At 32.6% G+C, this 23840-nt stretch overlaps 1 protein-coding gene across 1 annotated transcript; it reads right to left on the reverse strand.

Annotated features, from left to right (window-relative positions):
- Window positions 1–5802: 5802 nt before the first annotated feature.
- Window positions 5803–23298, reverse strand: LOC143063301 (anaphase-promoting complex subunit 2-like). The gene is made up of 12 exons (XM_076235360.1): window positions 23193–23298; window positions 16579–17023; window positions 16025–16130; window positions 15190–15322; window positions 14015–14297; window positions 12846–12963; window positions 11710–11885; window positions 11086–11372; window positions 9955–10117; window positions 9438–9533; window positions 8641–8870; window positions 5803–6491 (listed from the first exon to the last, which is right to left on the reverse strand). Exons 1-12 carry the CDS (start codon window positions 23265–23267, stop codon window positions 6282–6284), a joined length of 2322 nt encoding a protein of 773 aa, XP_076091475.1. The 5' UTR covers window positions 23268–23298; the 3' UTR covers window positions 5803–6281.
- Between the last annotated feature and the right edge of the window lie 542 nt (window positions 23299–23840).

Below are 23840 nucleotides of genomic sequence, written 5' to 3' on the forward strand. Positions count from 1 at the left end.
TAACAGTTTATCTCTATCAATAATAATATTCAAGATAATGACCAAAAACAGCAAAATTTCCTTAAAACTAACAATTCAGGGTCAGCAACCCAACAACGGGTTGTCCAATTCATCTAAGAATTTCAGAGCAGATAAATGTTGACCTGATACACAATTTTACCCCTGTCAGATTTGCTCTAAATGCTTTGGGTTTTGAGTTATAAGCCAAAAACTGCATTTTACCCCATGTTCTATTTTTAGCCATGGCGGCCATCTTGTTTGGATGGCCGGGTCACCGGACACATTTTTCAAACTACTAACCCTAAAGATGATTGTGGCCAAGTTTGGATTAATTTGGCCAAGTAGTTTCAGAGGAGAAGATTTTTGTAAAAGATTAGTAAGATTTACGAAAAATGGTTAAAAATTGATTATAAAGGGCAACAACTCCTAAAGGGGTCAACTGACCATTTCAGTCATGTTGACTTATTTGTGAATCTTACTTTGCTGAACATTATTGGTGTTTATAGTTTATCTCTATCTATAATAATATTCAAGATAATAACCAAAAACAGCAAAATTTCCTGAAAATTACTAATTCAGGGCTAGCAACCCAACAACGGGTTATCCGATTCATCTGAAAATTTCAGGGCAGATAGATTTTCACCTGTTTAACAATTCTACCTTATGTCAGATTTGCTCTAAATGCTTTGGTTTTTGAGTTATAAGCCAAAAACTGCATTTTACCCCTATGTTCTATTTTTAGCCATGGCGGCCATCTTGGATGGTTGGCCGGGTCACCGGACACATTTTTTAAACTAGATACCCCAATGATGATTGTGGCCAAGTTTGGTTTCATTTGGCCCAGTAGTTTCAAAGGAGAAGATTTTTGTAAAAGTTAACGACGACGACAGACGACGCCGGACGCCAAGTAATGAGAAAAGCTCACTTGGCCTTTTAGGCCAGGTGAGCTAAAAAGTCAGGTCCAATTATTCCAGAGAGACTTGAAACTTCTTCTTCATTTGTCATGATTTGATAGGGGAAAAAATGCTACCAATTACAGTATAGAAAGAATGGTCACCATAAATCATTCTGTTCAAAAATGATCATAAACACACATGTATTTTCATATTTCATTTATGTGTTCAGAAGGACAAAAATATTCCAACTATATATGAGATGTTGGTTTATACCATATCTTTATAGTTTTATTAAATTTGTTTTGGTTAAAATAATGCAAGATCTATTTGGTTTAATCATATCAATATATTTATACATGATTAACAGCTATAGTAAGAGCATGTGTTTTGTTGAAAAGTTGTGTTTTTTCACTGAATGCCACACTGTTAGTGTTGGCATTTGTTTGGAATTCTATCAACTAGTAATCACATACTTATTATTATTTTTATTTATTTTGTTTGCAGGTTTTCTCTTTAGATGCTGCAACAACAATTAAACTGTCAAGACAGATAAAGTTACCATTTCTATTTTTTTTAATGCACAATTTAGTTACGGTTTCTTATTTTAAAAAAAAGCTCATCCCCCTTGCTGCGAAAATGTTGCATACTATTTTTGCAATAAATATATCTTTCTACAGATAAATTCCATATTTATAGGTAAAAATTTGGTTCACATTATGTGTCAAATTGAGAATGGGAGTGGGGTATATGTCAAAGAGACAACATCCAGACCAAAGAGCAGATAATAGCTGAAGGCCACTGATTGGTCCTCAACACAGTGAAAAGATCCTACACCCAGGATGGTTTCAGCTTGCCCCTAAATAAAAATGTGTACTTGTTCAGTGAAAATGGACATCATACTAAACTAAAATACATACAAATGAATTAAAAGTACAAGACCTACAATTGCCAGAGGCTCCTGACTTGGGACAGGCTCAAAAATGTGGCGGGTTAACCATGATTTGTAATATGTATGAGGAAAATCAAAGAGCTGATAGCTCTGAAGTGGAAGAAGGTGAATAAAAGGTAACTTGAATTACCATAAAAGCAGCCCCACTTACCCAGGCTGCTTTGTTCCATTATCGTTAAAATGTATTTTTTTCTTCAAACAAGAAAAGGTCATAAGTACATGAATTTCCCATCCGTACAATCATTTTCTATGTTCAGTTGACTATGAAAATTAGGTAAAATCTTTAATTTGGCAGTAATTAAGAAGATCATATCAAGAGGAACACATGTGTACTAAGTTTCAAGTTGATTGGATTTCAACTTCATCAAAAACTACCTCGACCATAAACTTTATAACCAGAAGCAGGACGGACGGACAGACTAGAAAACATATTGCCCATAAATGGAGCATAAAAATAGTAAGACTTGTTACATACCTGCCAACTTTTGAAAGTTCCCATATGGGTTTTTACTGCACAACAATTTTAAAGGTTACAATTTTTAGCGACGTATTTTGCAAGATCTGGATTGTCTAGAAAAAGTGTCATATTTGTATGATGAACTTACATGCCTTTTCCTTGAGTCTGTTTGCATGATTCTAGTTATATATTAAATCGGTAGAAAAAATATACATGAAGCTAGCAGACCAGGGTTTATTTTCCAGATTAAGAATATTAGATGCTTGTTGAATTTTCCAATTTTGAATTATGCACAAAGATGGACCTTTAACAGGTTGGGAACAACACTCCAAATGAGGGTAACCTAACTGGAAGATCATCACAACCCACCGTTACCAGATGCTCCGCAGGGCGTAGCTTTATACGACCGCAGAGGTTGAACCCTGAACGGTTGGGGCAAGTATGGACACAACATTCAAGCTGGATTCAGCTCTAAATTTGGATTGTGATTAAATAGTTGACACAGCATAGGTTTCTGACACAGAATGAATGTGTTCTAATGAACTTAAAATTTTTGTTTTCTCTTAGAGCAATTCACTATGCTGTTGAATATTAATCCTCTAAAAAAATGTTTGAAGAAATTTTCTTTTTTATTTATGAAATTTCAAATGAGAAAAATTGATCCCAATTTTTTTAATCACATCCCCCTTTCCCTTATTCCAAAACTAATCTCAATTAAAATTTCTAATGGAGTTTGCAACAATAACTACTCATTTAAATACATCATAAAATATTAAGATGTAAAAAAACTGCTTGTTATCACTGAATGGTAAAGATTATTTTAATGTATCAGTTGGTAGTAAAAAGTGAATATACATTGTATATTGTATATAACAAAGATTTAAGTTGATTCTGGACAAAGAAAGATAACTCCAATTAAAAAAAAATCTTGCTATTGCACAATATTTTGCAATTAGATATTTCTTGCTTACTATTCTGGACAAAGAAAGATAACTCTAATTAAAAAACAATTTGCTATTTCACAATATTGTGCAATTAGATATTTCTTGCCATTGCGCAATACTGTGCAATTGAAAAGACTTGCTATTGCACAATACTTAATATAATAATTTTAGATCCTGATTTGGACCAACTTGAAAACTGGGCCCCTAATAAAAAATCTAAGTACATTTTTGGATTCAGCATATCAAAGAACCCCAAGATTTCAATTTTTGTTGAAATCAGACTAAGTTTAATTTTGGACCCTTTGGACTTTAGTGTAGACCAATTTGAAAACAGGACCAAAAATGAAGAATCTACATACACAGTTAGATTTGGTATATCAAAGAACCCCATTTATTAAATTTTTGATGAAATCAAACAAAGTTTAATTTTGGACCCTGATTTGGACCAACTTGAAAACTGGGCCAATAATCAAGAATCTAAGTACATTTTTAGATTCAGCATATCAAAGAACCTAACTGATTCATTTTTTGTCAAAATCAAACTAAGTTTAATTTTGGACCCTTTGGACCTTAATGTAGACCAATTTGAAAACGGGACCAAAAGTTAAGAATCTACATACACAGTCATGACAGTTAGATTCGGCATATCAAAGAACCCCAATTATTCAATTTTGATGAAATCAAACAAAGTTTAATTTTGGACCCTTTGGGCCCCTTATTCTGTTGGGACCAAAACTCCCAAAATCAATACCAACCTTCCTTTTATGGTCATAAACCTTGTGTTTAAATTTCATAGATTTCTATTTACTTATACTAACGTTATGGTGCGAAAACCAAGAAAAATGCTTATTTGGGTCCCTTTTTGGCCCCTAATTCCTAAACTGTTGGGACCTTAACTCCCAAAATCAATACCAACCTTCCTTTTGTAGTCATTAACATTGTGTTTAAATTTCATTGATTTCTATTTACTTAAACTAAAGTTATTGTGCGAAAACCAAGAATAATGCTTATTTGGGCCCTTTTTTGGCCCCTAATTCCTAAACTGTTGAAACCTAAACTCCCAAAATCAATCCCAACCGTTCTTTTGTGGTCATAAACCTTGTGTCAAAATTTCATAGATTTCTATTAACTTTAATTAAAGTTATAGTGCGAAAACCAAGAAAATGCTTATTTGGGCCCTTTTTGGCCCCTAATTCCTAAAATGTTGGGACCAAAACTCCCAAAATCAATACCAACCTTCCTTTTGTGGTCATAAACCTTGTGTTAAAATTTCATAGATTTCCATTCACTTTTACTTAAGTTAGAGTGCGAAAACTAAAAGTATTCAGACGCCGGACGACGACGACGACGACGACGACGACGCCGACGCCAACGTGATAGCAATATACGACGAAAAATTTTTCAAATTTTGCGGTCGTATAAAAAATGAACACAAAATAGAATTTTTCAATAAAATGCTGAAAATAGGCTTTAAAGTATTAAAATGCATTGCAAAAAACAAATATTTCATTAAATAAATTTAAGTAGAATATTCCTATGATATTCCTTTTCATATTGGATACAAATTTTATTGAGTCTACTGCAGACACTTTGTAGTCAAAGTGTTTCAACTGAGGTACTACACAGGCGTCAAAAGGCGTCATTATGGAGTAAAGGGGGTGGCGTCAAAAAGCGTCATTATGGAGGAAAGGGTTAAGTACTGAATGGTCAAAACATCATGTTTTTTTATCGACATAAATTTTGTCATAAATGTAACCAATTGATGTAGAAATTGTGTTTTTTCTACAAATTTCCATCAAATTGTAATGTTTATAGTTCCATTATTGCCTCTCTATTTGAATAAAATAAAATAATAAGAAGAATCTGTTTCTTGTTTTGTTTTGTTTTTGACAAATGATTGTTCACTGCTAGCAAATGAATCATTATATTTATATATCTTATCTGTATATATTTTTGTTCATGTCTTCAGCTCCACATGTATATTTGCAACATCGTAAATTAATTAAAAAAATTCTTTTGTAAACAAAATTATGATATAAACTTCAATTTAATCCTTGAAAGGAGGTCTAGATTTCTAAAATAATTTATAAATTTTAATTTTTTTATTTGTCCAAAATCATTTAAATTCATTTAATCAACATCCTTTTATGATTATTTGATTAAAATATTGATCACTTATAGTCTTTTTACAATTTACATTTTTAAAAGCAAAATAACTGAAAACAGGATAAAACAAAAGGAAGTAACAAAAAAGTATTTCAATATTCCCAATACACATCGTTTTGATAACACAACGGCAGTTAGCCGGAGGTAAACATCGTTGATTACCAGTATGTTTGACACCCAAGCTGTCAAGCGAAGCCATATAATTATACATCTTCAGGTAAAATTTAACACAGGTGTCAATTACACCCGTACAGTAGTAAGAAATTATCAAATATGGCGTCTGAAAAATTTCATACACGGGAGTTTTTTCTCCTAAACGGGAGGTTCACATGTATGTTACAAAGGGCATCTAATTTACATGACAAAGGAAAACCATGAATAAAGACAACACTTTATATATCCTTTTTATTTATATAAAAACAAAATCTTCTTGTCTGCAGGATTGCAAATTCGTAACTTCAAGGGCGAACTTGTAAACAGGGCGAGTTGTCCCGATACCAAATTCACGCATGCGTAATACAAATGTTACAAGTAAACAAATAACGTTCATGTGGATGAGATGAAATCTAATAATTTACATAAATAAAAGGGTCATATTTACGATAGTGATTGTTTTACAATCATAATTTACAAATTAAATGATTCAGATGCCTAATCATGTGTAAAAATCGGTGTCAGGAATCTAAGTTGTTTTGAAATTGTAATACACGAAATGAATGCGGCATACGGAGACTCAATGCCAATGGTCAGCCCCTTAAGTCTTCAGAAGACTTGACGTCTTCTTCCACTAAAAATGTGACGACTAATGTTTCAGAGGTTAAAGTATTTTCTCAAATGATACAAACAAGTTTTTTATTGATTTAATTTATTCAGCTTGACTTTGGTAGCCTATAAACACCTCCTGCATATATTAGTTTTTGTTCTTTAACTTTTCTATCTAGAAATCCTTTAAGTTCCTGTGTACTGCATTCCATAGTGGTTGGTCCTTGCATTGCAAACATTCTCAACATTGTGTGTATTCTTTCTAATGGAAGGCTTTCTAAATTAGTCAACATTCCCACGATGTACGACCAGAAAACCTGAAAAAAATGTAAAAATATAATAGTTCTTAGAGTTAGTTATAAAATCTGGTATTTTAAAATCTAGTATTTTATAACGGCTTTTCCAATAAAACATAGATGATACCAAAAAGGGCACTTGAAAAACAACCATTATCTGATATTGAAAATCTTAATTTCAGTAACTCTCTTACATTGTTACAGATAAGGGCAAGCCAGTTTCATTGCACAGTATTAATGATTAAAATTTAAATTTCAATATAAAAACAAGTTTTCACTTTACGTTTCAATCATAGGAAAGTTATTCAATTATGGCAAGGTTCATTTGACAATGACGTTGGGCTTTTGTGAAAAAGGTCATGGAGATCTCTGATAATGTGTTCTTTAATTTCTTTTGAGCATCTCAGATGTATAACAAGAATGTGACAATAGTACATTGATGCCCCACTCGCGCTATCATTATTAATGTTCAGTGGACCCGGAAATTGGGGTCAAAACTCTTATATGGCATAAAATTAGAAAGATCATATCATAAGGAACATGTCTACTAAGTTGCCAGTTGATTGGACTTACACTTCATCAAAATCTACCTTGACCAAAATATTTAACCTGAAGCAAGACAAACAGACATACAAAAGGACAGACGAATGGAAGCACAGACCGAAAAACATAATGCTCCTAGATGGGTCATAATAAGTGGGGCATAAACATAAATAAGTATACCAGGGAAAAAAACTACAGTTGCCCAGTCGCCAATGGCGACCAGAAATTGACCTGGGCGATCTTTTTACTCAGTTGTGGTAGCCCAGGTGGCGAATTGAAAACAAGTTCTTGACTGCCTGAAATCCGCCATTTACCGTGACTCCAGGTACTAGCTACTTCACGGACAAAAATTTAAATTAAAAAAAAATCTTTTTAAAATGTATTGCATCAAAGTCATGGTCGCGATAAACAAGGATATCAAATCAGTGTTTACCTGTGACTAAATATAGTTCACGTTAATTCAGGTCACTGATTGGTCGTCTATTTAAAGTCGGAATGTATCGTATGCTTGCAAGGATAACTAGAGAGGTGTTCCGATGGTCATTAACAATATGAAGCAATCAAGGTTTTGGCTTCAACATGTTCAAGAAAGCGAAGAAAGTCAGGGAAGATGACAATAGCATGTCATGAAGTAATATCAGTCAAATAAAAGAAAGTCTGATATATATAATGCTGTTAAGAATCTGGAAAACAGTACCTTTTGTAGTAACATTTTCAAAGCCCACGTGGTGTACAGAGAATGAAGGTCAAAAACGAAAGTAGAATATTGTCGACCACAATAAATAACATTTATAGTTAAAAATGATTTATGTTCCTTACTAACTTAACAGTTTACAAAAAAAAAAGAAAATCAGAGAAGATATCAAGTTCATGACAACGCTTTTGGAATACGTGAAATAGTCGAGAAAAAAGGGGGGTCATTTGTTTACAAATGTACGTAGTTTAATACGCAAAATGAATCGACCAAGATATTTAATAAATTAGATTATTATAGAAATAAAATGAAATATTTCATCTATCATCTACATGTATTCCAGAACAGAGAATTCTTTAGTTGTCTTTAAAAGATATATAAAAAAATCTTGTACACAGGGCATGAAGATTCCCATTTTGCAAATGATTTTTTTTTAATGAAATTGAAATTTGATTGAAGTCAACAACAAAGAAAAGAAAATTTCCCAGGCATCTAAATCATCTCCAGGTATGCTCAGAATGCAGGATTTTGAGTCTAAAATTCAAAATTTTCTTGGGGGGGGGGGGAGCATGCCCCCAAACCCCCCTAGGAAGTTCAGCTTCGCGGGTTTCACCGGTGATAGTAAAATTATGTGGGCTACTGACTTTTTGTCTGGGCTAACTGATATTCAAGTCTGGTAGCCCAGGTGGCTACTGGCCTTCATAAGTTAATTTTGAAGGCCTGTATACCCTTTGATTCACTATTTAAATTGTTGATAGGGAGTTCTGAATAAAAGTGAGGTAGAACCATATTTTTACATTTAATAGCTCCTACTAAAGACTTAACAAAATTCAGTTCAAATAAAATAAGAATATGATTAACCAGTAATTTCTCCTCTCACACAGGACTAAAATGAGACACCACACAATTTAAACATGTTATGGAATAACTAACCTGTAATTCTTCCTCCCTCTGTGACTGAGCTGAGGCCATGGCTGATTCTGTCTCATCATCGTCAGTAACAATAACATCATGTGTGCGGCCCTTATGTTCTTCCACCAAGAGAAACGTGTCTGTTGTTTCCTCCTTGAGTAGACCCTGTGTTTGCCAGTAGGCTATCTTTCTTCTCAATGCTGTTGCCGGCATTTGCAACTCATTGCTCAAATCTTCCACTGTCCATTTTTCTTTAAAAACAGGAGATTAAAATTCAACTTCACTATGATAAGCAGAAACTGTTTGTCAATAATCATATAACTAAAGTACCTGGCCTAATGCATCATTCTCAGAATTTAATGGCTTCCCTAAAGACTCTTTCTTCATGCCTCAATATGCGTAAACTGAAGATTTTATCAGCCTTGTTTGTAGTGAATCATGACTATTGCCGATTAATTTATTTTCATGTGTATTTATTTTATGTATTTATTTTCATGTGTATTTATTTTCATGGATAGAGGAATAAGTCTGCATACAAAATAATAGAAATTTGAATTTAGTTGAACATTTAAATTTGTGGTTCACTGTTAACCATGAAATCTGTAAAAGCAGGTATGTTGACGTTTAATAAAGAATCTACAGTAATTACAGGTTTTCCAATATACACAAGACAAAAAAGATCAGTCAAAAATAATACAACTATTGATCCATCTTATTTTTCACCTCCAGATTACTATTTCAAGTAAACTCATAATTATCTGCTGCAATTTCATTGATATTTACCCCAATTCTCTTTCTATTTTACAAACTTAACATACCTTGTTTCTGAAACTGCATAATAATGGCAGCATGAACCGGAGACACATTAAAGTTGATTGTTCTATCTTTAAGCTCTATGTCAATGTTAACAAGACCTGAAAACAAATAATATTGCTAACTGACAATTTTTGTTTAAACATTGTCTGTTTACTGAAGCTAAATTAATTTTACTGATAGTACTAGTGTAGGTTCAATTGTTTCATCTCAAATTTTGGCGAGTTTTGTATTGGTCTCTCAGAGATCACTTTGTTTGGACAAAGCTGAAGCAGTCTGTTTCCTGTCTTAGCATGTTTTAATATTTCTAAAATGATTCTGGAATATATTCAAAGATTTTGTAAATAATAATCATAATTATTTTAATATGGTTGTATGTTTGGCTGAGTAGATAGGTATACTATCATGCAGTTCATTGGAACTTTTCATTATACTGAGAGAGAAAAAAACATTCTTACAAGAACTTTCAAACAAACAGATTATTGCATAAATTTTAAAGGTTATTTTCACAAGCTGACATACCTAAATGTGGTTTCCAGTTTAATGTTCTATTTCCTTTTAGAGCCTCAAATTTCTTTGTGTATTCCTTCAGTGATTCCTGCATCACTTCTGGGAGAGTTATCTTCTCTTCTCTAAATGCTGGCCAAAACTGGGCTGATAAAACCATTGCATTTACATCAATTTCCTATAACAAAACAACTTTTACATTTTAAAATTCTGGTGAGAACCCAGTACTCATAAAGTATGTATGCTGTTACTAGTAGATCTTCAATTATCTTTTAGGAAAACGAAACAAATTACTCAAAACACCAAGGAAAAGTGTGAAGTATTCATACAGCTTTGGCCTGTAAGCATAGAAAAGTGTGAAGTATTCATACAGCTTTGGCCTGTAAGCATAGAAAAGTGTGAAGTATTCATACAGCTTTGGCCTGTACGCATAAAAAAGTGTGAAGTATTCATACAGCTTTGGCCTGTAAGCATAGAAAAGTGTGAAGTATTCATACAGCTTTGGCCTGTACGCATAGAAAAGTGTGAAGTATTCATACAGCTTTGGCCTGTAAGCATAGAAAAGTGTGAAGTATTCATACAGCTTTGGCCTGTACGCATAAAAAAGTGTGAAGTATTCATACAGCTTTGGCCTGTAAGCATAGAAAAGTGTGAAGTATTCATACAGCTTTGGCCTGTACGCATAGAAAAGTGTGAAGTATTCATACAGCTTTGGCCTGTAAGCATAGAAAAGTGTGAAGTATTCATACAGCTTTGGCCTGTAAGCATAGAAAAGTGTGAAGCATTCATACAGCTTTGGCCTGTAAGCATAGAACAGCCCTACATATTTGCAAGATGGTGGTGTTTGTCTTAATGTGAGAGGAGTCTTATACTTTCTTTTTATTAGTATTTTCAATAATTTTATCTAGCAAACTACATTTTGTATAAATTATCTATTTTGAACCAAATAATGATTAAGGTCAGGAACAAAAATGTGACATAGGTCCAAATGTCTCGTAAAAATTCTATTTCCTAATAAAAAAAAAAAAAAAAATATTTTTGTGTGTCTTTGGTTTACCACAGACCTTCATAAACTTAATAGCAAGAGGATTCACAATAAACCTGACATTCTCACGGTCTACAAAATATTAAGATAGGTTAACTCACCCCTCTTTCACCACTTTTATTTCTAGCTTCAGTAACTCTGGTGTTTAATCTTTTGGAATCAGCTACATCTTTCAACATGACTTCACAAAAGTGTAATTGTGTCTCCCCAAATCTTAGTTTAAGTAGTTCCAAGTAACGGATCTCTTTCTCGATTTCGTAATTAAATTGAGTGAGGATTCTATCTGCTAGTAATGTTCTGTATTCATTCACAAATAATTCCTTACTACCATAAATGTTGACCAGCATACTTATAATATCTGAAGCTCTTCTACTCTTGGATGTGGTAGCTACAAGACATAAAAAGTTGGGTTTTTTTTAATTTAGAAAATTTGGTGTAAAACATCATTCATATTCCTCTTTTTTACTGTGAAAAATAGTTATGAAATATGAGAGGAGAAAAATTGAAGTCTAGTAATATCAGGTTCTAAACACCTATAAATGAGGGTCGTAACTGGGGTATCATCATGACGATAAACCATTAAATCTCTTGCCAAATGACATAAATTTTTGGTGCATGAAGATAAGATGTACACATTCTTTTTGACAATAAAAAAATTGACTAATTTTGATGAATAACGTCAGGCACCCTTCAACCCAATCCTTGACTTACAATGGTATACTTACACGGATCAGCATCCACGGGATCAGGCATCCATTTCTCCCAATCCTCATCTTCATTATCACTATGTCCTGTCTCATCCAGTAGTAATGGCTGTCCTTTAATCAGCTCATCTAACAACTCATTACTTCCGTCGTCAGTTAAATTAGAAACAATACATCTGACAGTATCATCACGGGACCTAAATATCAATGATATATACATTTATTTAGTAATTGAAGAACTGGCATGTCTGGCCTGATAGTATCACCATGGGACCTGAATATCAATGGTATATAATTAGTAGTTAGAGAACTGGTACCTGACAGTATCATTCAGAAGTAACATAGGTCACCCTGAAGAGTCAAGCTTTTTTCAACTGAATTTTACAATTTGTTCTTATGTTGTGTTGTTACACCAGTGTCCCAGGTTAGAGGAGGGTTGAGAGGTCACAAATATGCTTAATCCAACAATTTTCTGCAAGTGCATGTTAATCAGGAATAAATAATTTAGTGGTTATAATTTTAGATTGTCTTTACTATTTGCTTTACTTTATTGTTTTTTAAAATAGTTCAGGCATTGTGTTTCTGGTTTTAATTGTTTCTTATTTTGTCATTTCTGTTTTTTATAGCCTTCTATACAGTATGTCACTGTATGGCTTTTGTTCATTGTTGGAAATCTTACAGCAACCTAGAGTTGTTTTGTAACATGTTTAATCACACAAAAGGAGTAGGGACTATTGAAATTCAGACTCTGAAAAAACAGCCAAAAAATTACATACAACTTCAAGAACAACTGCAGACTAGCTGTACTTAAGATATGTTCTGAATAGGGGAAAAATAATTATCACTGAAATTATTTGTTACCTAGTTAGAAAATAAACTCATCATAGATACCAGGACTAAATTTTGTATATACGCCAGACGCGCGTTTCGTCCACAAAAGACTCATCAGTGACGCTTGAATCCAAAAAAAAAAAAAATGGCAAATAAAGTACGAAGTTGAAGAGCATTGAGGACCAAAATTCCTAAAAGTTTTGACAAATACAGCTAAGGTAATCTTTCCCTGAGGTAGAATAGCCTTAGTATTTCAAAAATTATAAATTTTGAAAGAAACTCTCTTAGAGACAGTTATTTTGGGAATACTTAATTATATATCATACCTTAAGTATTTTCTGACAGGGTGGCAAACAAGTTCTAGGATAACACCAGCTGGATCTAAAACTCGTAGAGCTCTGATAGCAGCAATATAAGCTGTTAATATATCTGATGTGTTTACACCTGGAAAAGAATCAGTCTTTTATATGAATATTCAAAACAATGGAATTTATTCATTTTTTAAAAAGGATACAATAATTGTACTTTAGCTACTCTACAAGGCATCATAGAAAAATAAGTAATCTTTCTTTTTTTCAACGAAGTCGGGTTTATTTCTTAAAGTTTGAAAATGACTATTTTGATGTATTTTTATTTGCATACATTGATACCCTAAAAGGAAATTCTTTTTTTAATCAAGAAACCTTTTCAACAGAATATATCTGATTGACAAAATTCATATGTGCTGACATTGTGTAAAGGGGGCTATAAATCAATTTTTATTTTTAATAAAGGATTTCACTGTATTTTTCTATAAATGAACTTTATCATATACTTAATAGAAAAATGAAATTAAAAAATGGGGTCACCTTTCAATTAAGCTCACAATCTGCCTCCAAAAGAAGCTTACAATTTTGTTAATGTCCTTTTTTCTGTTGAACTAATAGGAGAAATAGAGGTAATACGGAATTTAAAAAAAAACAAATTACAGAAATCACTTAAATTTTACAATTATTTAGTTTATGTACAGCTTATTTGAAAAAAATAATAAAAAAATATAGGTCACCGATGAGTTAAATAAGATATTTCAATTTCAAAATGCCAAAAAATGACATTTTTACACCAAAGGGAGATAATTTGGAGCTTTTTCAATGATAAAACCATTTTAATTGTCATCTGGGGCCAAACTGAATCGATTTTTTTGGTAGATTTTTGTACCATATCATAAAGTAATACTAATAGTGTTATAAATAAAATTTGTAATGAAAAAACGTATCTTTATTTTTTTGCTGAAAATTTTGTACCTGTGAGCCTCCTTAAATAAACATATGGTAATTCAATCAGTCAAATAAGCAATTTTGAAATAGTGGCTAACCTTTTTAACCACCATACATGTAGCTTGTAAAAGTTACAAAATAGGGCGACTTTTTTTTTTTTTACCAAAAAGGGCTTTATCATTTGTTGTTCAATATTTACAGTCCTAAACTGCTGCAGGAAAATGCATAATGTTTCGCACCTGGATGTAAAAGTCTGGTTTCTAACGCTGATTTCAGTGATGTTACCAACTGGGTCCTCACATCAGTTTTCTCTAAACACATCTTAAGATCTAATATTGCTGGTTCAGATTCAGGAAATTCTATGATTATATTGAAGAGCTGCTCAATTTGAATGTTTGCAAAAGACTCATACAGGAAATGGAGTAGCCTCCCTTTGAATCCATCTATACAATCAGAGTATATGTGTGTTCTGTTACCCGAATAAACCAGGTGCAACCAACCAAGAACTTTTGTATCTAACCACTGTCAACATAAAGAAAAAGATTGTTTAGTATTAACTTTTAATACAGTACATGTACATGTAGTACATATTGTAAATATTTACACAAATATCAATGAATAGTATTTTCTTGTTTACTGCAAACTAGACAATTCATGCTTTTACCATAATGTATCACCAGAAAAAGTGAAAAACCAGGAACTCTCAGAAATCAAAAGCTAGGTTTTTCACTATCTTTTATATTTGAATTATCTAGTTATTTACAAAAGAAACAAACATTTAAATTGTGTTTGACTGTGTGTATTGCTGTTGTGTTTGCTTTTTCTACATTGGCTAGGCCATAAAAAAGAATAGGTTTGTTTGCCCTAACCCTACCTACCCAGAAAATAGCTGCATACTCAGTCTTTTATTGCCCTGATGTGAATTTTTTTTTATTCAGATAGGCATGAAGACTAATTAACATCTGATACTTAAATTTAAATTTCTCTTTGCCAAAAAAAAAGAAAATGCCTACCTACCTACCAACTGTCTCAATGCTGGGCAGGGTTTTGGCAAACCTAAATTTTTTTAAGTGTGGCCCTAGCTGTATGGGGGAGGGTTGCGATCTCACTAAACGGTTTTAACCCTGCCGTAATTTTGCGCCTGTCCAAAGTCAGGAGCCATTAGCCTTTGTTAGTCTTGTACGATTATTAATTTTAGTTCATTTATATGTTTTGGTGTTTAGTATGACATCCATTTATTTTGAACTAGTACACATTTTTGTTAAGGGGCCAATTGAAGCTCGCCTCAGGGTGCAGGATTTTCTCGAGTGTTGAAGACCTATTGGTGACCTTTGCCTGTTTTCTGCTCTTTGGTTGGGTTGTTGTCTCTCTGGTCTATGAGATGTTTTCTATGTTTTTTATCTATATAACATACTGTTTCCAATATATCAATATAAGATGTTTCAAAGTTCCCTTTGCAAGAGTTCTCTACATATGTCTTTATTCTTTCATGTACAATATTTGTAACAGCTGTTCCAGACACTCTCTCTAGGATACCAATGTCATCTCTGAAATATTCAAATAGTAAACAATTAGTCTCAACTTCAAAATGTTTCTATTAAAATTTGTGACAAAAATGAAAAAAGAGCAAAAATAGTCACTCAGGAGTATAATTTCTATAGGGTTAATAATCATCAATAAAGAGAAATAGCTGCTATAAGGGGGCACTTGGTAATTTCAGCATGGGTGGCTTAATATTTGTACAAATTATTGACTTCATGATTTTATAGTTCAAGTTTTTCTTTATAATAGTTTTAAAAATAATATCCACTCACAAACTGCCAATTTTGTTCAAATTAACCTTTGAAGAAAATTTAATATTTAAGTTTTACTCTTACTGCTTTTAATAGGTTTTGAGATATACGGCAAAAACTAGAATATAACCCTTATCTTCTTATTTACCAACATCAATCATGTTTGTTGATTGTTCAAATTCCTAGATACCATTTTAAACCTGATTCCCTGAGAAACAGTTTAAAAAAGTTTGGTAACATTTTGTAGTTTCAGAGGAAAGATTTTATTAAATGTTTACAACAGAGGAACAGAGGGATCATGACAATGCACTTCAAATTTTTACAATAGCTCACATGATTTTTAATTGTTACAAGGTATCATTGATCCTGAGACTTTTTGTAAGTGATTCAGTAATGATATCACTTTATTGAAGTGAATATGTGTCTGTTTATGAGCATGTCACTGTTTACACTTACAGTTTTCTGTTAAGATTATGGAAGTTCAACATTATGTGTTGACATAAGCATGTCTCTGTGGGCTGTTCACACCCTTTACAGCTGGTTTCTTCATCATCTTCACTGTCTACAATACAAAATGTAAATGATAAGAGATTAAGCTTCTAAATGAAAGTCACATTTAGTTCTCCAAGAAAATTTAAGAAGAAGGAAAAATAAATTATTGTACTATTGCAAAATAAAGGATTTTTAAATAAAAAGTAACATACTTTATTGCTAGTTTATGAAATTTTCCTTTGATCTTACTGACTGATAATTTCCTTAGTTGAGTAATATGAAAAATTATGGCTAGAAACTAAGGGCCCATGTGTTGTATTCAATAATTTAATAACGTAGTCATAGGTAAAATAGTGATAAACAGTTTATCATTGGTCATCTCAACTCGATTGCTTTTCTCACTTTGCTCAAGCTCCTTGAGATGATCAAAGATAATTTATAATATCATCTATATACATGACATATATATGCTGCCAGTAAACAGTTAAGGACTAGAAATACAACATGTACATGTATACCTTGATCAGGTTCAGTTGTTGTATGATGAAACACTTTAAATGCATCTGAATAAAATTTATTCACTATTTCTTGAAAAGTTCTAGGAAAAATGGAAAACAATGTTGATTTCATTAGAAGTATGAAAGCTTCTGTCAATGAGGATGTATTAAATAAGGTGGACGACTTCCTCCAACGTTTTATTTGGGTTGTGGATTCAAGTCTTTGAATACAGGGGAGATAATCCATTGTCACTTTATGTAAATATTCAACTGCTTCAAGAAGTTGGTCTGTTTCACTTTGCTGTATAGAAAAGTAGTTCCAGAACTGTGGACCAACTTTTTGTCGCAAATCTTCTTGTAAAGTATCCAGAAACCATTCCTCTATGATGTGTCCTAAATCTTGCTTGCATAGAATTTCAACAGCATTCTGGAATTCAACTTCTGAACTGATATATGTCTGGGAAGTCTAAAAAATTCAAATAAATAATTGTAGGACGTAAGATAAAGGTTGAATATATATGACACCCTTGTATCAACTCAAAACTTTTTCATTTCAAATAGTAATGTAATTGTTTTTTACATTGAATTTTTTTCCACAGATTGCTCGCAAACTAAATAACTTTTAGATCTGTGCCAGTCTGAACATATATTTTGCATATGTAACAACCATTTTTCCATTGTGGCTTCAGATATTTTGTATTATGATTCCAAAATTTTACTGAAGCCTTCAGTGACAGGGTTGGCATAGTATTACCCTCCTGGGAATTCTCGGGTGGGAAAACCCAGGTTTTCCCGGGCTGGACAATACTCCCAGAAATGGGTAATACTGGGCATTACTGGGCAATATGATTTTTTAAGCTCATTTTAACACAAAATAGTTAAGACATACATGTAGGTGTAGTTTCATAGTATTACAGCTAAATATATACTTTTTATACAGATAACCATTGAGTCCTTTCTAGAAGAATGAGAAATTCAATTTCATTTAGTTCTTCATTAATTCTATATGTACGCAGAATGCAAGATTTGCACATTTAAGGATACCGTGTTAATTACCAAGCATTGTTTTGATAATCAAATCTTTGATAAAAAAATGCATTTTTTAAGTGAATTGTTACTTTAATTGTTATACATTCATTTTTATATATCGCTAAATAAGCAACCTATTAAAGGGCCATTAAAATTTATAGAATTGAAAGGGCTGATTATTGTTACATAAACAAATCTGTGTTGTAATCTGAATAATTACTTATTAATGATGAGTCACAGTACACATACATGAACTAAAATGTATTTTTTCTTACTTCTTAATAAGAGTTGTACTTATTTGAAAAAAATGATTTTTTTGCTTTATATTTACAGTCTGACCAATCTAGACAACTAAAACAAGTTATATATATACATGTATGTTAAATGTATTACATTTGTGTTTGATCACTGAATCCTCTATGAAATTTAGACCAGTATTTTATACTACCCAGTATTACCCACTAAAACCCAGTAAAACCCGGGTTTTCCCAGTATTCCCCACTGGGCTGGGCAATACTAATAAAACCCGGGTTTTTGCCAACCCTGTTCAGTGATAAGGTGTATAACATGTAACAATTAAAATTACAATGTATGTACATTGTCATAATAAATTTGTAGCTACATCATAGTATGTGTACATAAAGGGAGCCCACAACCCCTGGGTCCCCATAATTCAACTATGACATGTCTGATGTGTTAAAAGAAGAATATCAAACTATAATTTTAAGGTCATATATCCTAGACCATATAGCTGTAAAGAACGATTACATTATGATATATTTAACACACACATATGGCAATATTATTGAACGTCAAGGTAACAATAACACCAGAGGACTTAAAGTATCAAATAGCAACAAACCACAGTACAAACATTCATTTTTTGTTGAAACAACTATTCACTGGAACCAACTATATAATGCATGCATGATCTGTAGAGGCATTTAAGACCACTCTACGAGAACACCACCCATAACAACGGCACTCCTCTCCACCGTGTATAAAAGCCTAAATAGGATTCTACACGTACCACTATACAGATACAGACAGATTTATATGGGGACGAAGTTGAAAAATTTCCCAAAATTTTCATTGTAATAATGAACTCAAAATTCCCTCCACTCCCATTTCGATGTAATAAAACAAAACTCAACACATAAGTAATGATAATCATATTTTGGCATAAATAAAAAATTACAATCATACATATGTCATAAATAAATTTAACGTGTTGAATTGACCAGTACACAATTCGAAATGACCAGGGAATATTTGTATGAAAATTTACCTGAAGTGAACAGGTATTTCTATTAACCAATCAAATGCTATTAAATAACGAACGATAAATTTTGACAAACAGGTAACAAGTAATGTCGAAAGGTAACGAGAAATGTCGAAAGCATCCGAGATGGAATTAAGTATTTTTAATTAATTAAAAATTTACCAATTGTTCAAACTTTTTTATGTTGTGTTTTGAACTCCCACATCTGCGCAGAAATCTACAATGTACTTATTTTTTCCGGTCTCGTTTGCATGAAACTTTGAGTTAAATATATATTATCAGTCTAATATAAAATAGGAAGGAACGCAAGAAAAATTTCATTTTTAATAATTCCTTGATATGAAAAAACGTTACCTATAGATAGTGTTTCTTTGTTTACATTGCATATGACGTCATAACTTAAATACAACTAAAACATCCCTAACAACAGACCCAAAATCGGAAACGTTACGGTATTTCCGTGTTGAAATTAAGATCAGGGCTTTCCATCGAAATTGAAGTAGAAGGCTCAATTAAAATTATAGGCGGCAGTAACACGCGTTCGGCACAGCTGTGGTGCCTTACGGCAGGGGGTCTGGGGGCTGCTCAAGGCCCCCAGAAGCTCTGGCATAAATAGAGCAAAATCCTGCATTCTAGCAATTTCCTGGCACCTAATTTCATCTTTCAAATGACCATTTTTTATGTATGAAATTAAAGAAAGAAAAAAAAACAAACTCACAAGAAATTTCATTTTTTTCTATGCTAGTTTTTTTATTTTCATTACCTTATGATAAATTCATTTACTTTTAAAGGAGTTTTATTTAAATAATCATCCGGATTGTTAGAAATCTTGATCGATTTATTTTGCATAACTACGTGCATTTGTAAACAAATGACCCCCCTTTTCTCTCTAAAGACTGTTACGCGTATTTAAATCATACAATTATTTCTCAAGCATTGACAGAAAATTAATATATCCTCTGATTTTCTCTTTTTTTTTGTTAACTGTTCAATAAGTCGGATACATAAATCATTTGGAAATGTTATTTATTTGAGGTCGAGTCGTCAATATTCTACTTTCGTTTTTGACCTTGATTCTCTGAACACCACGTGGGCTTTGAAAAATGAACTTCAAAAGATACTGTTTTCCAGATTGTGAACAATATGATCTACTACACTTTCTTTAATTTGACTAATATTATTCCATAACATTATTACATAAGATTGTCATCCTATCTGATTGTCTTCACGTTTTAAAAGCCAAAAAAAGCCAACGAGTTAATGACCATCGGAACGTCTCTATTGTTATCGTTCAATGACCACCGGAACGTCTCTCTTGTTATCTTTGAAAAGAAACGATGCATTCTGACTTTAAATAGACAACCAATCAGTGACCTGAATTCATTCACGCGAACTATATTTAGCCCAAGGTAAACACTGACTTTTCATCCTTGTTTATCGTGACCGCGCCTTTGCGACAATACGTCTCTCGGCTGCCTGTAAACATTTGAAAAAGATATTTTTTTCTTTATGAATTTATATTTTTGTCAGTGAAGTAGCCGGCACTTGAAGCCACCGTAAGCGGCGGATTTCCGCCGGCTACCGGCTTCAATGGAAAGCCCTGTAAGATAAGTTTGAATTAAAAAAAAAATCATACAGACTTCGTCCCCTTAAACAGGTAATGCTTGCCTCATATTAAAACGAATTATAGTTAACCCGTACCAATGTAAACTCGTACCAACGTTAACTCGTACCACTAAAAAATAACTCGTACCACTGCCAACTCGTACCAACTTATTTAAATGCATTTTATTGGTGTTTAATTATGAATATATACTGTTATTTTTCTTAATAATATAGTATGACAGTATTGTTGATCATTGTTCTCATTTACCAATCTTGCTATGTAAATGACACAGAAATAGAATTAAAACAAACTACAAAACCCGCAATACACAGACATTCATTTTTTTTTCAAATTGTCCTGTAAAAAATGCTACTGTTCAAAAACATTTTTTAGTGCCAGGAAACACTCAGAATGCAGGATTTTAACGCTATAAAACCTAAAGCTTCTGGGGGCCTTGAGCGGCCTCCATACCTCCTACCATAATGCAGCCTCGCTATGCGAGGCTGGATGGGCCACTTTGTGACCCATATGTATAATTTGCCGAAACCGTACCATTAGTTTAAGCCATGCTACGCCTATGATTTAGAACATACATCACACTCTATTGCTTATTAATAATCAACCAATAATCACACAATCAAAGGAATGTATTAATTTGATCACACAATCAAAGGAATATCGTATATTAATTAGCAGGGTATTAAGGTTATTAAGACCATTTATATTAGTATCTTAATTAAAAAAAACGTATTTTTGTCCGTTTTCATTAAAATCCAGTATCCTACCGTATTCTAAAATCGTTCATCTTGTCAGTTCGTTAGGTATTTGTGTTTGAACTTAACACACGGGGAAACTCCTCATTGACGTCACTACGCTACTTCCGGCGTAGAAAAACAATGTAAAATACGTTTTTTCTGCACTTTTGAATAAAAAAACATTTCTGAAGGTAAGTTTGCATTGTTGTTCTCAATTATTGCTAAAAAATGCCAAATTTCTAATGCCCGTTTCAATCCCGACTTCCGAATGTCTAAAAACATTCTAGAACTTCACAAAATCCCACTTCCGGCCTCCATTGCTTTGTGTACATTCCATTCAGCGTCATCAATCTTGTGGCAGGCAATACAGGTCAAGCAAATCGTATTTTTAGGAATTTTAAAATGACATGCTCCTTACGTCTTTCGCGATTTTCCCGCGAAAAAAGCCCAACCAAAATGAAAGGAAAACTAATTGAAAAAACGATGCCCATGCCATAATTTTGTACAGGAATATGGAGTAGGTTAATGAAAAATAATTTACATTTATTTTTCATAGAATTTTCTTTTTATTCATTATAAAAAGATCGATATTCTGACCATCATGACTGTAGATAAATATTCATACAGAATTCCACTGATGTCAAAAGGGATGGCAAAAAAGAGTTTTCCTGTTAAATAAAACCAAAAATTATTGCAAACTATTTTGAAGCAATATCCCACCAAGAAATAACGTAATTGCCGTAGACTGGAAAATCCCCTAATTGACAGTAGAGCAATTTGATTGGGTAGAACGAATTGAAATCACGTGATTTTGACGCCATTGAAATTTAAATGTAAACAAACAAGATCAGAAGGTTCAGTATGGGACAGCATCGTACATTTAGTTACTGACAAATAATTATGAGTTACCAAGCTTGACAATGCATGGTAATAAAAAATGATAGCTAAGTGTACAGAAAAAATAAGAAAAAAATAGCCTTAGGATAACGACTTATCATTACACCTGGATATAAACAGGTTGGGAACAAACCACCTGTATGGTGATTATACCTGTATAGAGGGATAATCATTCTTTAGAGGGATAAAATTATTCCTCTGTAGAGGGGTATTTTTGTTTGCACTGGATTTAAAGCAAATTAGGGCAGAATGGCATTTTCTAGTTATATTGGCTATAATCTCTAGCATTATATGCATCAACATATGCACTTGACTAAAAATTGGGATAACCAGTTTTCTGCTAAAGTGACAAAACTTGCAATCTATTGTATACCTATCTGAACGCCTGATCAACAACAAAAGGAATAGTTGACCTTTAAATTTCATGTTAAATCTAACAATAGAAATTCTGTTCAGTGAGGCATAAGTGAGTAGAATTTACCTGATCATCACAGCTTTCAATCATGGTGAACAATAGATTTTATATTTAGTCAGATAAGCATCAAACTGGGCATGTGCATATTAAATTAAATACATCAATTGATGCATCAACTGTTCCAGGTTACTGTCATAATAAGTAGAGAATGCCGTTCTGCCCTATTTTGATTTAAATCCAGTCTTAACAAAAATACCCCTCTATAGAGGGATAATTTTACCTCTCTATAGAAGGATTATCCCTCTATACAGGTATAATTACCATATAGAGGGTTTGTTCCCAACCTGATAAAATTACAGTAATTCAACTTTTTTTTAATTAATTTTAGAAAGAAAAAACACCACAAAACATTTTTTTAATGGTACGACTTCCCAGTGGTACGACTTTAAGTTGGTACGAGTTAACTTTTTTGGTACGAGTTAACATGGTACGAGTTTCCGTTGGTACGAGTTATCTTGCTTCCATTAAAACAAACCCTAACATAACCAGATAACACCAGCTCTTACCCCGAAACCTTACCCACACCGTAAAGTAAATTGACCCCTAAAGTAAAAGGATGGCAAATTTATAAACTCTAAAAAGAATTGCTACTTTTTTTTCTCCAGGTGTCAAAGTGTCTGTTAAAACTGTCCAAGCTCTGTTTACAAGTTCAACATTTGCCGCCATCTTGGCTTATTGACCAATCTGGGGAAAAATAATTGCTACTGCTCCGGGAACGGTTTGGAATACAAAAAAAAAAAGTTAAAAATAGTTTTCAACTTATGAATGTTCGATTTCAATGTAACAAACACTTATCATTACTGATTTTCATATGTCTGGAAATAGAAAATTTCATCATATGTCCGGAAAGAGAAAATTTCATCATATGACTGGAAAGAGAAAATTTCATCATATGTCTGGGAGGAGAAAATTTCATCATATGCCTGGAAGAGAAAATTTCATCATATGTCTGGAAGAGATAATTTCAAGGAATGGTGTACTTGCCGTGTTATTTTTTTTTAATTTTTTTTTTTTTTTTTTTGTTATTGGTATCTATACTATATTTTACACCTGCAACCTTTTTTTCTAATTCGAAATAAAGTTAAAAAAAAATACCAACTTATATATAAAAACAAGAGTGCACACACTGAAATGTCTCGCCTTCTTTGCTAATCATTGACATTATGTTGATAGACCTAAGTATATAGACAATAACTGTTTAGTGTCTTTAAATATCAGCTGTATTTGTACGAGGCTAGG

Source organism: Mytilus galloprovincialis, chromosome 2 (assembly GCF_965363235.1).
Source record: "Mytilus galloprovincialis chromosome 2, xbMytGall1.hap1.1, whole genome shotgun sequence".
NCBI classification, from domain to species: Eukaryota; Metazoa; Mollusca; class Bivalvia; order Mytilida; family Mytilidae; genus Mytilus; species Mytilus galloprovincialis.

What these genes read in the sequence shown, in the direction of transcription:
- LOC143063301 (XM_076235360.1), bottom strand. Translation starts at nt 23,267, where the DNA reads ATGGCGGCAAATGTTGAACTTGTAAACAGAGCTTGGACAGTTTTAACA. An exon ending in CCTGTCAGAAAATACTTAAG is followed by an intron (nt 11,886 to 12,845) that starts GTATGATATATA and finishes ATTGATATTTAG; the next exon opens with GTCCCGTGATGATACTGTCA. An exon ending in TATGCAGTTTCAGAAACAAG is followed by an intron (nt 8,871 to 9,437) that starts GTATGTTAAGTT and finishes CTGTTTTTAAAG; the next exon opens with AAAAATGGACAGTGGAAGAT.